The sequence below is a fragment of the Chaetura pelagica genome, unplaced genomic scaffold, assembly GCF_000747805.2.
Source record: "Chaetura pelagica isolate M959 unplaced genomic scaffold, ChaPel_1.0 scaffold678, whole genome shotgun sequence".
Lineage (NCBI taxonomy): Eukaryota > Metazoa > Chordata > Aves > Apodiformes > Apodidae > Chaetura > Chaetura pelagica.
In genome coordinates this window covers 64628-81004 of record NW_009954192.1, presented here as the reverse complement: position 1 = coordinate 81004, position 16377 = coordinate 64628, and the positions used below count along the sequence as shown (strand labels likewise).

General features: G+C 39.8%; 1 protein-coding gene across 1 annotated transcript in view; it reads left to right on the top strand.

Annotated features, from left to right (window-relative positions):
* Positions 1-3476: 3476 nt before the first annotated feature.
* Positions 3477-16377, top strand: part of LOC104393575 — a 41066-nt gene continuing 28165 nt past the window's right edge. Inside the window, exons 1-2 of the mRNA XM_010003085.1 lie at positions 3477-3741; positions 3898-4019. Coding sequence (XP_010001387.1) covers positions 3477-3741; positions 3898-4019 — 387 coding nt within the window. The remainder of the gene's footprint in view (positions 3742-3897; positions 4020-16377) is intronic.

Sequence of the window (16377 nt, the reverse complement as noted above, 5' to 3'; positions counted from 1 at the left end):
ATGCATTTTAGGTGACAGTAGCAATGACCAAAATAAAATTTTACTAAGCAAAAATTCCGTGGTTTGCTCTGTGCTTTTTCTTCTGAATTTGGGATGGAGATTGCTGAAATTCAACTGTGCTAATGACCAGCAAGATCAGGAATAGAGCTGCGATATCTGAGATTTTCTGTTGGCTGAATTTGTCTTTTCTAGACTTTGTATGAAGAAGTGGAGATTCTCTTTGGTGCATTAAAAAGCTTCAGTGGGGCTGTGAATTCTAGACTTGGGGGATTCAAATGAGTTCTGGTCTTCCAGAGACCTCTTTAGAGAGACCTCAGCAGGCTGCGTTGCATCGTAGCAATAAGATGTGTGAGGAGAGATCATAGAATCAGAGAATTACACAGAATCACACAACGGTAGGGGTTGGAAGGCACCTCAGGAGACCACTGGTCTCTTAATCATCTTGGTGGCCCTGTGCTGGATTCTCCCCAGTAGTTCTTAGTCTTTCTTGAACTGGCAAGCCCAGAGCTGCACACAGAACTTCACAACTGCCTTCAGGTGAGGCCTCACCGCAGGGAGGGTTATGCTCCCCAGAGGGGGCCAATAAACCTCCGTTGACCTGCTGGCTACACCGTTAAAAGGCAGCTTGATATGAGCATGAAGAAGGGAAATACACTTATCAGAAGAAAACAAAACATTCTGTTTTTTTCCACTCATTAACAGTAGGAAGAGGCCAACAGGAAGTAATGTATGGTGGTTTGATGGCGAGATAGTTTCCGTAGCACATTGTTTATTAGTCAGAAAAACCCCAACACACATATTCCCCAACTCATCTTTCTCTCACCAGCAACAGACGTTTATGACTAAGTTGCACCATGCAAGATGGTTTGAAAATATGTTTTGAAAAACAAGTTGACCACATCCTGAAGGAGTAATAATGTTTTTTCACATACTGACTGAGTTACGGCTGTCTTCAGGACTGCAACTGCAGAGTGCATAGTAAGGTTTGCTTAATTAATCTTTGTCAGGTTAGTCCCTCAGACCCTGCAGACATCTAGACAATGACCCTCACTCTATGCAGAAGATAAGAGGAATTTCCATGGCAAATGGTTATTTAATGCATTCTACCACCATAATGTCAAGCAGGGGACCATTCACTAATATTTTTATTCTGATTTTCCTGATGATACCTTGAACTTTTTGATGTTGCATTCCACACCTTTTCCCAGTCTTTTGGGCAAGATTCAGTCCAGGAGTACCATTTCTTTGTTTCTGGGCAAATCAAGAAATTACATTTTCCTGATCATCCTTTGTTGTGCCTGAGAGCCTTGGCAGAATTAAAATACTGCAGCAACACATGAGCAAAAAGAGGGATCTACAACTGAGGGATATCATTGGCTTAAAATGAAATTTATCAGCCAGATAAAGACATCTGTCTCTGTTGTTTGAAAAACCCATCTGCATGGGATGGACACCAGAGCCACATAGGACACATAGGACACCAGAGGACACCATCACCATCAGATTCATGACTTGAGTGATACCTCAAAGGTCGGGGTTTTCAGACCTCCATGTGCACCAATGGAAAACAGGTGAGTGTGGGAACATCCATGCCCCTATTACTCCCTAAAATGTCAGTCTCTGTTATCAAAATTTCCATCAAAAACAGAGAAATTGTTGTCTTTGAGAAGATGGTTCGAAGTATTCAGGTCTGTGGATCATGAGAAGCAGGCGGTACCCATCAGTTTCTTGCTCACCCAGGGTGCACATAGGAGTGGGCTAGCCTGGTGGCCAGGCCTCTGGCTCCTCTAAGATGTTATTTCAGGTCAGAGGATGCAAAATAAGAGGGCGATGTCACAGCTGGCCAGAACTCTGTTTCTGAAACATGATGGATGGATACTGAAGGCAGCCCAGGCACTCCCACATTGTAGCCAAGCCAGATGCAGTCTGTTTTTCTCATTTACCTGGAGAAAACTGTTTTGCTGGCCGTGTCTGACCATCTTCTGGAAAGAAAGGATTAGCTTCCTGTGGCAAGAATCAGCCTGCACCGGCTTAGACTAACTCTTAGATAAGAAAAGAAGAAGGAACAAACTGCATAAATACACCCTTGGGGAGAACAGAGTCTGTACCCAGTGAGAAATTCTGGTGCCTCTGCAGCTGATGTCTAGAGAGGAGAAGTTAATGGGAAAGGCAATACCATAGAGTAGTAGAAAACATGTTAATAGAACTATCCGTATTCTACAGATTTAATTCTGTCCATATTTAATCCTGTTTAGACCGTATCTCTGGGGGCAGAGTCACTATCCCTGGAGATACTGAGAAGCCATCTGGACACGGTCAGTCATGGGATACTTAGCAAAAGAAAAAAATGCAGTATGGGACTTTAGAAGACAGTGAGAGCAGTACCACCTAGCACAAGGCATTGAATACTTTCCTTTGCTGTCTGTCACAACGAGTGATGGAGGAGAAACTCAACCCATTTCAATATTGCTAGTGTGAGACAGGCTGCAGGGAGCTGAAGCCCTCAGCTCATGAGTAAAGTCCATTCTGGGGAAGCCCAGGGAGGTGTTGCAGACAGCCAGCAGAAACTCAGCTGAAGTGACAATTCAAGCTTACAGAGCCTGCCATGCTCCATATCCTGTGGCGAGCCGGGAAAGAATACTGCACACCAATAAGATGTAGGTTCAGTCCGTGTTTATTCAGCTGCGTGCAGATTATATAGTCTCAGGACAGCGTGCACGCTGTCCATCCGGCAAAGCAAAGCTCTTAATTGGTTAATATACATTGTTCACGCGTCCCAATTCCCCTTTTGATTGGTCCCTACTTTAAGCCCTTTATCTGACTCCCTGTCCTGTTTACCTTACTACCTGATTACTACACATACCAAAGCCTCACTAGTTCCCACGAGAATGACCTTCCCTGTTCCTCCAGCTGCCTGATGTTTTCATCTAAAGTTTCTCATAATCTTTCAGCACAGCCAGGGCCCCAACAAGAGCCTTAACACAATCTGAGATTTCTTGAAGACAATGTCAGGCAAGCACTATCTTAGTAAATAGACACATAGGTGGGGTACCTTCAAAGCACACAAAAATATTCAGACTTTGAGGTCTCTTGACATGGATACAGAAAGCAGTACCATTACACCAAGGGCACTGTATTACATCATATCACCTTTGTTATCCCTCAACTTCATTTTCTCATGTATGTGCATAGGGGAAAATAAGATCTGTTCAGTCTAGGACTCGTAGTTATTCAAAGTTATAACTGAACATTTTTCAAGCACAGAAAATGTTTCTAAAATCACTAGTAATGACTGTGGTTTGAATTTTCCTTCCTGTCCAGCTGACTACACCTTTTTTGTCTTCCGACTTATGCCTTGGCCTAGGGTTAAGAAACTGTTCTCAACACTGTTGTTGTTTTCAGAACAAGAACAACTTCCAATGATCTATTCACCCAAAGATAACAAGAAATGCTTCTATAAATATAATAACAACAAAATGAGGACTAAGGAGATCATCTATCCCTTATTGGATGCAGTGGGAAACATAGTGTTCTGGGATGAGGAGAAGCCTGAGGCACTTAATGGCTTCTTTGCCTCAGTCTTTAGTCACAGGTCCAGTTGTTTGCTGGGCACCCAGTCCCCTGAATTGGCAGACAAGGATGGGGAGCAGTTTGAGATCCCTACAATCCAAGAGGGGATGCAAGCTGCTGCACCACTTAGACATGTGCAAATCTATGGGGACAGATCGGATACACCCAAGGGTATTAAGTGAGCTGGCAGAAGTGCTCACCAAGCCACCAGGCCCAGCTGGAGAGGTCCCAGTAGACTGGTGATTAGCAAATGTGACCCCCACCTACAAGGGGGGACAAAATGAGGATCCAGAGAACTACAGGCCTGTCGGTCTGATCTTGTGCCAGGGAAGGTTATGCACCAGACCATCCTGAGTGCCATTATGCAGGACAGCCAGGTGATCAGACCCAGTCAGCATGGGTTTATGAAAGGCAGGTCTTTCCTGACAAACCATATCTTCTATGAAAAGGTGAGTCTAGGGCTCAGTGCTGGGGAGAGTTCTCTTTAACATTTTCATCAATGATCTGGAAGAGGGGACCGAGTGCACCATCCATAAATTTGTTGATCTGCCTGAGGGTAGGAAAGCTTAACAGCAGGACCTGGAGAGGTTGGAGCAATGGGGTGAGGCCAAGTGTTGCGTCCTGCACCTGGGGCACAACAACCCCAGGCAACGCTGCAGGCTTGGGGAAGAGAGGCTGAAAAGTGCCTGGCATAAAAGAACCTGAGTGTTGGTGGGCAGCAGGTGAATATGAGCCAGCATGTGCCCAGGTGGCCAAGAAGGCCAACAGGATCCTGGCTTGCGTTAGCTGTAGTGTGGCAAGCAGGACGAGGGCAGGGATTTTCCTCCAGTGTCTGGCACTGGTGATGCCACACCTCGAATACTATGTTCAGTTTTGTGCCCCTCACTACAAGGACATTGAGAGGATGGAGTGAGTCCAGAAAAGGGCAACAGAGCTGGGGAAGGGTCTGGAGCACAAGCCTTATGTGGAGTGTCTGAGGGAACTGGGTTTGTTCAGCCTGGAGAAAAGGAGGCTGAGGAGAACCTTCTTGCTCACTACAGCTCCCTGAAGTTGAAGTGAGTGGCCAGTTGATCTCTTCTCCTGGGTTGCAAGTAATAGGAAGTGGTCTCAAGCTGCACCAGGGGAGGTTTAGATTAGATATTAGAAGAAACTTCTTCACTGAAATGGTAATTAAACACTGGAATAGGCTGTCCAGGGAGGTGGTTCAATCACCATTCCTGGAGATGTTTAAAAGGCATAGAGATGTGGTCCTCGGGTACATGGTTTAAGCACTGGACTTTGTAGAGGTGGGTTAATGGTTGGTAGTCAGATTATGGTTGGATTTAATTCTCTTAAAGGCCTTTCCCATCAGAGCGATTCTGTGTGATTCTGTAAAGACTGTCTGTATGTCGGATGAGGGGTTTGAATGCCCTGAGGTTGTTCATTGTGCATATCTCCTCACCTCTTCTGTGCAATTGCTGTTGTGTTGTGGGGCTGGTTTTTTTTGTTTGCTTGAAGTTTCTGATTCACATCCTTTCTTGGTTTAATGCAGAACTAAGAAACTGAAGCCACAGAAGATGTTCATTGGTATATACCAGTCAACAGCATGCCCATAACCCCTGAAACTATAATTGAAGTCTGCTAGAAGTTACAGACATTGATTGTAGTGAAAATGAATAAGTGCATGGCTCCCTAGATAAGTTTGAAAGTACTTGGGATGGATCCCATTGATACAGCATCAAACTAATCACCCAAGCAATGAGACTCAACAAGGTAAGTGCATCGCTGGTGGAATTGTGCAAAATTTGCTCAGAGTGACTGCTCAAAGGTGTCTTCCCTCCTTCTCTGTCAGCAAGGGATTTTTGCTTCCCCTCCCTGTTAAATTGCTTTATGAAACCATTCTGCTGCCTGCAGAACAATTTGCAGCTTTTTTTTTCCTCTAGCAAAAGGTAGGAAATAGCCCGATGTTCATGTGTTTATAATTGTTATCCAAAGCAAGCTGTACTGTTGCCTGTACTTTTCCCTCTGCCTCCTACTTTCCAAGAGAGAGGGTGGTGGTGAAATTTTGATATAGAATGTCCTCAAGAGACCAAACCAGGTGCAAGGAGAAGCTATAACAGATGTGTCACAGCACCTCTAGGGTACTGTGCCTTTTTAGCATTGCAGCTGGCACTGCAGGACTGCCACAAATGTCTAGAGTGACACAGAAGATATACAGTGTCTGTATCTACTTTGGCATCTTGGAAGAGGACTCATCTCAAGAAGAGTATTCTTCCATCTGTGTATCTTACGGATGCTAAATGTTCATCCATAAGATGTGAAAAGGTTTGAGGTTCTTAAAATGCTCTCTAGGTCTGGAATTATGGGCAGCTAAAGTTCCTGGTAGCTTTTAAGTTCAAGATCCTTCGCACTCTTAAGGAGTCCAGCATCAGAATTAGCAAAAAAAATGTGGAAAATACTTGGCCCTACATGTTGAATAGCTCAGCTCTCTTCCTTAATGGATTCCAACAAGAAAGTCAGGTGTTTCAGGGGGCAGAACACATAATGTGTCCTTCCCTACTAAGTAGGTGGAAGAACATATGGCTTTTTTTACTAACACAAAGTTTTCTTGCTTTAGTTTTCCTAAGTATTTCTAACTCTTACTACATCTGCTGCAACACAATCCCATTTTGAACAAAAAGCTTCAGGACCCAATTTCATCAGCAGGACTTTTATTTAAACAAAATGGAAATACTTAACAGTATGTAATCAAGTTACATCCTGTGACAGCTTTCTGTAAATTCAAGACTTCTGGTTGCAGGTTACAGATGGTTGTATAGACTTGGTTTTTTTCTTACCATATTTCAAAAATTTTCATTTTTGTCTAGACATTATCAGGGTCATTTCTCTGTTAGATTTATTTCAACTGCAGAATAACTTCTACAGCTTAGCTGTTCAGGAGGTTACTTTCTTTTTCTGTGAAGAAGTTCATTAAAATTATTATGAAATCTAGATTTCAAGTGAAAATCTAAACTACTTTGCTAATTCCTGAAAATCTCTTCACCTGGATGCTACTTAAACAGAACAGCAAGTTTTAGATAAGATGAGGTCTTTTACATTCCTTTCCCAATGGTATTTCAAGTACTGTTCAATTTTGTCAGCACCACGAAATTTCAGAATTGTGTTTCTGCTTGTTATAATTTTGTGGCAGTTCTACTATAATATATTTTAATATTTTTTGCATTGTTTTCTTATTTTAACTTAGCAGGATACATATGGTATGCTTATGTTTTACCCATTGGTAGTCCTTAGCTCACAGCCTGGGTCAGGGAGACTTCTGATCTTTTTTGAACCATCATTTTTTTAAGCATCAAATCCCTATTGCTAACAATGTCTTAGCCCAGTCTAAGTCTACAGGTCTTTTCTGACTGCTGCTGAGACTCATGGGTATTCCCTGGCAAAAGTTTACAGCTCATTAGATGAACAAGTTACATCTTCACCTTTCTGCTGGAGATCTGCTGCTTGCCATTTAGATAGCTTCTCCTCCAAGCTGCAAATGCTTCTAATGAGCCAGCCATTTTTAACTGCATGCAATAGACAGGATGGGAATCCAGAGAAGTTCACAGAGCCAGGATGACCCAGAAAGCACAACACTGTGGGTCTCTTTATAAAAGGACACGTCACCCACATTGTGAACTTAAATGAAACCTTTTAAGTACTTTCAGACAGATATTCACTTGTAGCAAAGGAAGCTCAGTGGTCTTTCCTTTTGGTGGGCGTAACAGATACAGTGTGCTAACACCTGTGTGTCCCTTCTTGCAGAGCAAGTCAAAGTGGTGACAGCTCTCTCCTGTGGCAGAAAACATTAAAAGCACCCTAAGTGAATAAACATCTTTTCAAGAGGTTGAATGGAAAAGTGTCATGAAGAACAAGGAAAAACTAAGACTAGGCAGAACATTTTATCTGTTTGTTTTTTTTCATTCATACATGTGAAGAGAAGTGTTTATGCTTCCAGTCTATACATTTCTTGCTTTTTCAGAGATTTGTGGGCACACCCCAAACAAGAATGTGTATCTCTGAGGTTTCAGTGCCTACATTCCTACAACACACATAATATGGTAAAGATTCATAGCTAGGAAGGCTCTGGCAGCACAAGGCAGGACTCCCAGTCTTTAGTGTCTTGGCTTTGTCAGAGCCAATAAGAATGTCACAGAAAGGGAGATACACAGAGTGTTCAGGGATAGTATCAATATCTCTGTATGTAGACTGCCAGAGAAGACTGTTTAGACCAGCTTCAAACGCAGGATTTTGTATCCTCTGACAAACTGTTACAATACAAACAGATAATTAGTCCAACAACATATAAAAAAAAGTATTCTAGAGCTCACCCTCAAGTCTTTAAGCTGCTTGTGTACACAGCAGGTCAACCTTACTTGGGGTATATTTGCCAAAAGAGATTTGCTGTAAGTTGATCTTAAAATGAATCTGGATGTAATGTGGCTGCAATTTTACTACTATAAAGTCCAGCTGAGTGTAAAGTAATTGTCTGAGATTATTATTGCATGTGCTTGCATCCTCTTGGGCAAGGTTTGCATTTAGAATTCAGAGTATGCAGGTACTTAAAAGGGTACTCAAAGGGCACCCAGAATTTCTGGGAGATGATAAACCAGAGTTTATTTAACTTGATGGTCATATAACCTTTTATAGATATTTTTAAGAAGTTAAATTGATCATTTTCTTTCTCTTACTTTAAAAAATATCAAACTTTATTAAAATGGCAAATGTTAAATAGCTTTTCTTACAGCTGAATAATTCTGTTGTGTTACACAGTATTAAAAATACAAGAAATATATTCATTTATTCTGCTGGGCATAGCCTATTCTGTTTCCCCCAAATGCTAAAAAGCTCCTGATAAAATTAGAAATATTGATATAAACTGAAGTTCTTTCCTTGATCTTTCCTGCAACCTGCTGGTCAAAGTGTTTATTGTTCTAACAACATTTTGAATTTGGTGAAATCCAGTAAATAGGTCAAGTGGAAAAAGAAACCAAGTACTCAAACTCCACAATAAGAGTTGTCTCTGCACATATCACAAATTAAACTTTTTGTTCTTCATTTGCATTCTTGCATTGCCAGAAAGTCCAGACGAAAACCCTTGGTATGTGGCTTTAGAAAATTCAGTGCCAGAAAACCACAGAAAGGAAATGAAGAGTGGAACTGAGATTCAAGAATCTTTATTCAATGATACAAGCTAAAACAGTTGTAGAGTTGTAGGTGATTTGTAACAGAAGAAATGGAGTAGAATACAGGAAATGCAGTGCTGATTTTGAAATTCATTGGTACTTCTAAGGGAGCTTTAAACTGCAAACTACTGAAGAAACTCAGAGGTCAGAATACCCTAGGCTAGAGGAAACGTATCTTTCTGGGCTTAAGGGGTGTGTTTGTACCCTGAAAAGCTGTTATGTCTAAAGCAGGCTAAGGTCTTCCAAAGGTATAAATGTCTTGCTAGACAAGAAAACTACTGAAACTACAATATTTCTGGCTTCAGGCAGTGAAGAGATGGATAAGAAGATAACGGATGGATACAAATGCTGAAGTGTCTGGTGCCCTGTTGTGGGCCCCCCAATTCTGGCTCACGACACCTGTGAGAAACTGTGGGACAAGTTCTTGCATCTAGGATGACTACAAATGGATGCACTCAGGAGCTGTGCTCTTCTGGTGAGGCTTTCTGCTCCTTTGAACTGTGAAGTTCTCTGCTGGGGCGATTCTCACTGTGGAAGGACCAAGCCATCAAGTTTTGCCTGTAGACCTGACTGCTTCTAAAAACAGGTAAGTCTGTTTGCTATTGGCCAGGAATTTTGCATGCCACAAGCCTGTGTACATAATATTTGTTTAATATAATTGAGCTAATAATCCAGGGTGTCATACATCAGAATTACAGTCACACCAAATTCCTGAATAGTCATAATGGGGTTTGGTGGTACAGTTGATTAAGGGGACTGCAGATGATAAAGGACTGGCCTTAGAGATGATCACTCGCTATGAAACTGAGATAAAATTACTTATCCTTTTGTGTCCACTATGTGTGAAAAAAAGAGAGAGAAATTAAGTTCCTTAGAACTTCTTTTGTACTGTGCTACAGTGGGCACTCAGAGAGGGATAGAATGACTTAAACAGGAAGACAGGATTGGTCTGGTTTTGCTTTTAATTCTGTTCCATTTATTTATTTTATACTAGCATCAGAGGGATATTTTCGATTTGTTGACTAAAGGTATGTATTTGGAACTCTGGATAAGATATTGTTGAGTGATTTCATCCTATAACAGACTGGGGAGCTTTTCCTCCCCTCATCTTCTTCTTTTCCTCCCTCCTCACTACAATATACGATGCTTCTGGAATCTGGGAATGGCTGTCTAAGAAAAATTTAAAATACAAATTGTGTTATTTATAGATAAAAATTGATCCCTGTGTGGTATGAAGGGACTTTCTTTCTTGTTTGGGTTGTGGGGTTTTTTTATGTTGTTACACTGCGATCCTAGGAGTTGGAAGGGAACTTACTGCTGCTGCACAGGAGCCACATATGCTCTTCAATTCAGACACTGCAACTCTGAGTAATAACATGATCCCTGCTGTCCTTGCTATGAAAGAAGAAGTATTTGCATTTGCTGGTTCTAATTTTTTTATTCTTGCGTTTCCTGCAAGTAAATGTGCTTGAGACTGCTTGTCTGGAATGTAACTGATTAGCTGAGCTGTTCTGGAAGAGATGCCCTGATTTGTTTTCAGCTGATCCTGAATATCCATTCAAATAGTTTTTCTTCTCTATGGAGTGTGACACAGAGAGAAATATTACATTTGTGACAAAAAGAAAAGTTTTAGAATAAGTGTTATTTTTGCTTTAAAGAAAATCTGCACATATTCAGTTATTTTAGAAGAGTTACTGCAGAACTATTTATTTCATCACAATTATGTCAATTACATTTTTTCAGCAGACAAAGGTATGGTTGTTTTTTGAGATGCTGTTTGTTTAAATGTTTTTTTCATGGCCTTAAATATTTAGTCCCTGCATATAATTGCTTTAAATTAAAATTGTCAGTGAGATTATGTGATGAAGAATAGTTGAAATTCATAATGTGCAATGAAAATGTCTTAAATTTTAGGAGAGGATGAAAGTGGTGTTTTTGTGAAGGGCTGAGCTGCTGTGGGTATGTTCATCGAGGTGCTCACATTTATGGGTGGAGTACATCTAACAGTGCATTCAGGTAAGCTGCTTATTTTTAGCTTGATAAATATGAGGATGTTATTTCCAAGGACTTTACTCCCATTTAAAATTCCCAAACATGAACAAGTTGACAAACGCACAAGTCACTTCCCTGCCAAATGTAGCAGCCAGTTTTATGAAGTAAAAGGAAGATAATCAGTAAAATCATGCTTATAGTAGGTTCTTTCAAAGCTATTACAGTGATGAAGCATCTTCCCAGAGGTGACATTAAGAACAGAAAGTGCACCCAGGTAAGAAAGATTGGAAAAAAATACTGCAACTAGGTAGACATGCACAAAATAGACTTTTTTTTTTTTTTTTTTTTTCCCCTGCTTTTTTTTGAACATTTTTACAGATTAAAATAATCAAAAGAACTAAATTATCAATAAATATGTGTGATTGTTGGTAGACTCCTATTACTTATGCTATTAATGCCAAATATCCAGATAAGGCTTGTCTGTTATTTTTTTTTTTTTTTTTTTTTCCCCTGTGCTTTTAATTGAACCTAATTTCACATAAAATTAAATTAGCCACCTGTGTATCATTTTTCAAGGCCAATATTAGCTGATATCCTTACTACTAAATCGTCTGTTTTCAGTTTGACATTATTCTGTAAATTCAAGCCTGCATTCTGGACAAGCTGATGATGGTTTCCAGTCCAGTCTCACATTAGAAAAGATTTGAAAGTTGCTGTCTGTTTACAGACAGAAACACAGAGTAGGGTGGTTTGTCCTCTGGGGGGAGTTTGAAGTTATATTTGAGAAAGTAAAAATTTGCATTAAAATACTACAATGCTTCTCTTCTGTATATCAGCAATTAAAAAAAAGTTTATTATTCATGAGTTAAGCAGAATTGAATTGAGAGCGGAATCTGGAGAAACTATACTTAGAGAGGTGTACACAGTCAAGAAGGAGCACTCCAGTGAAGCCAAGTGAGGCTTGTCACTTATCCGAGCTGAAAAGAGCACTCAATAGTTTTCTGAGGGGCCACAGTCCCCATAATCTCATGTGAAGTTCTCAACTGCTGCATAGCACTGGTGTAGCCTACTCAAAGCAAGTCTTTCAGAAGGGAATATGTCTGAAAGTCAGTGCAAGAAAGTCTAGAAGCAGAAATGTTCATTCTTGTGAATGTATGGAATATCTCAAGCTAGATCAGTTTAGGAATCTCTCTGCACTACAAGACTAGTTCTTAGCAATTTGGAGAATGCCATTAGAAAACACTAAATGCAAGCATGGTGCCCAGTGTCAGGATGGGAAGCAGCGGGCACAAACTGAAACACAAGATACTCCATCTGAGTATCAGGAAATACTTAAAGTCTGTAAGGGTGACCAAGCACTGGCACAGGTTGCCCGGAGAGGTTGTGGAATCTCCCTGCTTGGAGACATTAAAAAGCTGTCTGGAGATGGTCTTGGGCATCTAGGTGGTCCTTCTTAAGCAGAGCCCTGCTTGGACCAGATTGACCTTCAGAGAACCCTTCCACCCTCAATAATTCTGTGACTGTGTGGCTGTCTTTTTATTACAGATGGTAATAAAACCTGATTTTTTTAACCTTTCCATTGGAAAGAATTTGCACAGATATTGTAGCTCTGTGTTAAAAAATATTGAAAAGAAATTGCATTGTAATACTAAATGGAAAGATTAGCGTACAAAATGGAATATGTTATTTTATATAACATTACATGTCTTATAGTTGGCAAGAGTAAAGCACAAAGAGGACCAAAAGGAAAAACATTTTTTTTTTGTAATGGGCTGAAAGAGAAGGAAAAAGATGTTCGTATCTGGGACTGGAGCAACCCTGGAAAGGGCACTAAGTGTTTAATTTTCAATGAAAAAAGATGGTAAAAATAGGAAACTACAGTGGGCATTACCCTTGGAGAGTGTTCTTGTAAAGCTGTTAGCTAGTGTGTGAAGAAGGATAGCTGGATAATAACTCTTGGAACTGAAACTAGGCTGAAAGTAAATCCTGGTAAGAGCAGAAGATATAGCAGTACAGGTGGATATGAAAGGCCATTCTACCAGTTAAAAAGTGAGGTCTTGAAAAGAATGAGACTGGGGCTACAAGCTCTTTTTCCCTTAGCAAAAACTTACCTATGTTAGAATAGACCAAACTCCTTGATGTTGGGTCAACAGTTAATAGACACAATATGTTACTGACCACAATATGAAGGCTGTGCACTTTTTTCATACTGTCTCTAAGAGTACACTCAATTGCTGTAATTATGTGGTAAGTGCATGATTCCATAGAATAAGTGCAGATTTGCTTCAGCTTCTTTGTTCTACAATTGAAAAGCTGTAGAAAAGAAATATAAAAAGATTTTGTAATGGTTTCCTTTCACTTCTATAATCATGTCTCGTGTGTAGGAGAGATTAATTCCCTTCAAGAATGGGACAGGTTTGAATAAATCCTGCTGCTTACTTAGAGTCATTTGTTCTGACTTCATCATGCAGAAGGAAGCCCCATAGTAGTGGGGACCATACAACTGTTCATAAAGCAGGAGCGGACCAGTGATACGACTGCTTCTGTGTCTTATGAGAAGGAGTTTCGCTCGATAGGAAGGACAGAGCATGTGCAGAATAGGGCTTGGATGTCAACCAGTCTGGAGCCTAAGCCACTTAATTAGAATTATAATGAAGACATAGCTGTATAGGAAAGAACAAAAAGTGAATACCAAACTTCAGTAAAAGTGTAATGCTTTCAAGATATTAGCTGAAGTACTATAGCGTTGCAGTAAGCATTTTGTGGCTCTGAAGATCCTTTAGCAAAATTGGTGAGGTTTGGGTGTAGATTTGTAGTATCCCACAACTAACAAAGCATAATAGTAGACCATTTCCTGGAACCTTCTTTAGTACTGAATAGTTAAAATAGTGTGCAAGTTGGCCATTGTGTAAATATTTTCATGGTGACATGTCATTGAATGGTTCATATCAAGATGCATATTTGGAAGTGGACATGTTTGCATGTACTTTTTGTGTGTGCTTTTTGCAAGTCCAAATGGGGAAAAATATCTCCATCATGTCTGTTGGTTTACAGCTGAACTAAGAAAACACAATCAAATTTGTGCTTGTTCTCAGTAATTCAGCAGCTCTCATCCAGTATCCCGCAAAGTGAACAATTAGGACTACTTTTAACATACTTTAATACTGTAAACAACACTATACCAGATGGTACAGCTCTGTAAGTTGTCTATTGAAGCAGAAAATTATGGGCTTTTGTAGTTTTACAGTGAAAATCTAATAAAGAATTCTGAGAAAGAAAGTGGTGGAGGAAGAAGCATTTAATTGTCTCAGACACATTTTCTAGATTGACATCTTGGAAGTAATACTCCGAATTTGCCTGAAAGACCAGAGCATGTTTTGCACCAGACCGAAACAAGCAATTCTCCTTGCTTAAGCTGTGAGAACTCAGCAAGTTTCAAGCTTAGGTTTTTGCAAAGCTGCTTACGTTTTTGTAAAGTTTCTTCAAGATGTGATCTTTGGTCAAGGAACAACTTAACAGTACATTCAAGTAAGTCTTAAGAACCCTAACAAACCTGATCATTCCAGAGTAACTATTAAGTAGCAGTACAAGGCTGCCTGGAATTGGGTGGCTTCCACAGGTTTTTAAACCTGAGTTCTGAGATGCATTTTGAGGTTGCAGTGGGAGTGCTGGAAATTGGAAATCCACTTAGTTTTTGGATGGAGACTCTTCTGAAGGTAAATCCAAGTGGAAGAAAAATAACAAACAAACATTCCAACAAAATGTTAGAATAGAGAATTATCAGTGTATATTCTACTGTTAGTCTGCATGTAAGTTTACAATCTTACTGATGTGTAGCTGGTCATGTGCACACAAGAAGGAGATAATACTGAATTTTGGGGCTGCAATGCTAGTTTCTAGTAATCTCTGTGCATCTATTAGAATGAAAAATAGAGGGGGAAAGTCGGAATGCATTGTTCTGTAGAGTGTTTTTCTAGAATTTTAGTTATAAAGAAAGGTTATGGAAGTGTTTGTGTTTTGGTTAGTTTTGTTTTTTTCTTCCCAAAACTGGGAATGCAATAACAGGGGTAAATTCACATATTAGAGAGGAAGAAATCCTGAAGGCTTGGTGCTGTTCAGGGAATGGGGAGCATTTGAAAAACAAACAAAACAAAGTGAAGAAATATCATTGTTGTGTTCAAGATCTATTGGATGAAGTTTAGATAGTTTTGGTGGGAGGTGCCTCCATGTTGCAGACTAGGATAAAATGAGCACTAACTGAGATGAATGAAGGAAATGCTATAGAAAAATCTCCACTCCCGTCTTGCTTTTTCTTATCCATCTTCATGCTTACAGTTAATTATTCTGACTTTTACAGGAAGGATGCAACTACAAACTGCTCTGTGATAGGTATGAGCTGGATTGGTGAGATACGATACCAAAGCATGGGATTCACAGTAGTGAATTGTCATGAGAAGTTCTACTAGGTTTTTTACCTGGGAAGAAACGCTCCGGGAGATCTATGTTTACACACCGAAGTTAAAAAAAAACTCCTTTGAATCAAAAGCTACTGCTAGTATTTTTGATTGAGCTCTTTGTCAGATTGGAACTTCAGAGCTGCTTGTGAAAAGCTCACTTTTGGAAAGGGGACAAGGCTCTCTGTTCATCCAAGTAAGTGCCAGAAATAAACATCTCAACAACGGAGCTTGTTGGATACTGTGATGAGCTTTGGTATTAGTGATTTAAAGATAATTTCTTCCCCTAATGAGAAACTTTCCAACTATGTTTCCAGAGCTAGCAAATGTGTCACATTTCAGATAAAGAATAAGCGAATGTTCATCTTAAAACTGCCAGACTTGTGAGTCTAGATTTTCTCCCTTTAATACAAAGCATTCAAGGTGAAATCTGCTAGCCTAAGCTGATTTTGCTTCTGTCTTCATCACTGGTTCTTGAGGTTTGGTTACTTTAGAGTTATTCTTTTCAAGATAAGAACTGTGCTTGAAAAATACCTGGTTTTCTACTGATTATAGAGGGAAACTGAAACACTAGGCTAAGTTTAGGCAGCTCAGATTTTTGTCTGTCTCAAGACACAATATCCTTGAACATGTAGTGCAGAGTCTCATTTTCTCTGCACCATGTGAAGGCTGAAAAAAAGACTTTTCAAATGAAGGTTTTTACTAGTATCACAGTTAGAAATTGAAAGGCTATTTATGAAGTAGAAAGTCTGTCATGGATTGAAACTTTCCATGGTCAGGAGTTTGTAAAGCTCTGCTGTGCTGTAACTTTGGAGATGGCAATAAAGAGCTTAAATTTGGAAGATAAATGCATCTAAAATGAGTCATGCATTAAATTAAAGCCATTAAAGCCATAATGAAATATGAAAGGCTTTAGAAAACAAGTGCCTGTGTTTCTGTGGATTGCAGGCATACAAATATGAGACATATGTTCACTAATAGTTCCTCATAGAGTTTACATGATGATTTAGGTAATTGGTTTTTTTCTGAGTTTATAGAACAGAAATGGGGAGTGACATGTGAGTGCTTACATTTCAATATTAATTTACTTATAGTTTAGGTTTTAAAACCACTAGAATGTCAAAGGTTGCTAATAACTTAGTAATATCTTTCTGTGGGGT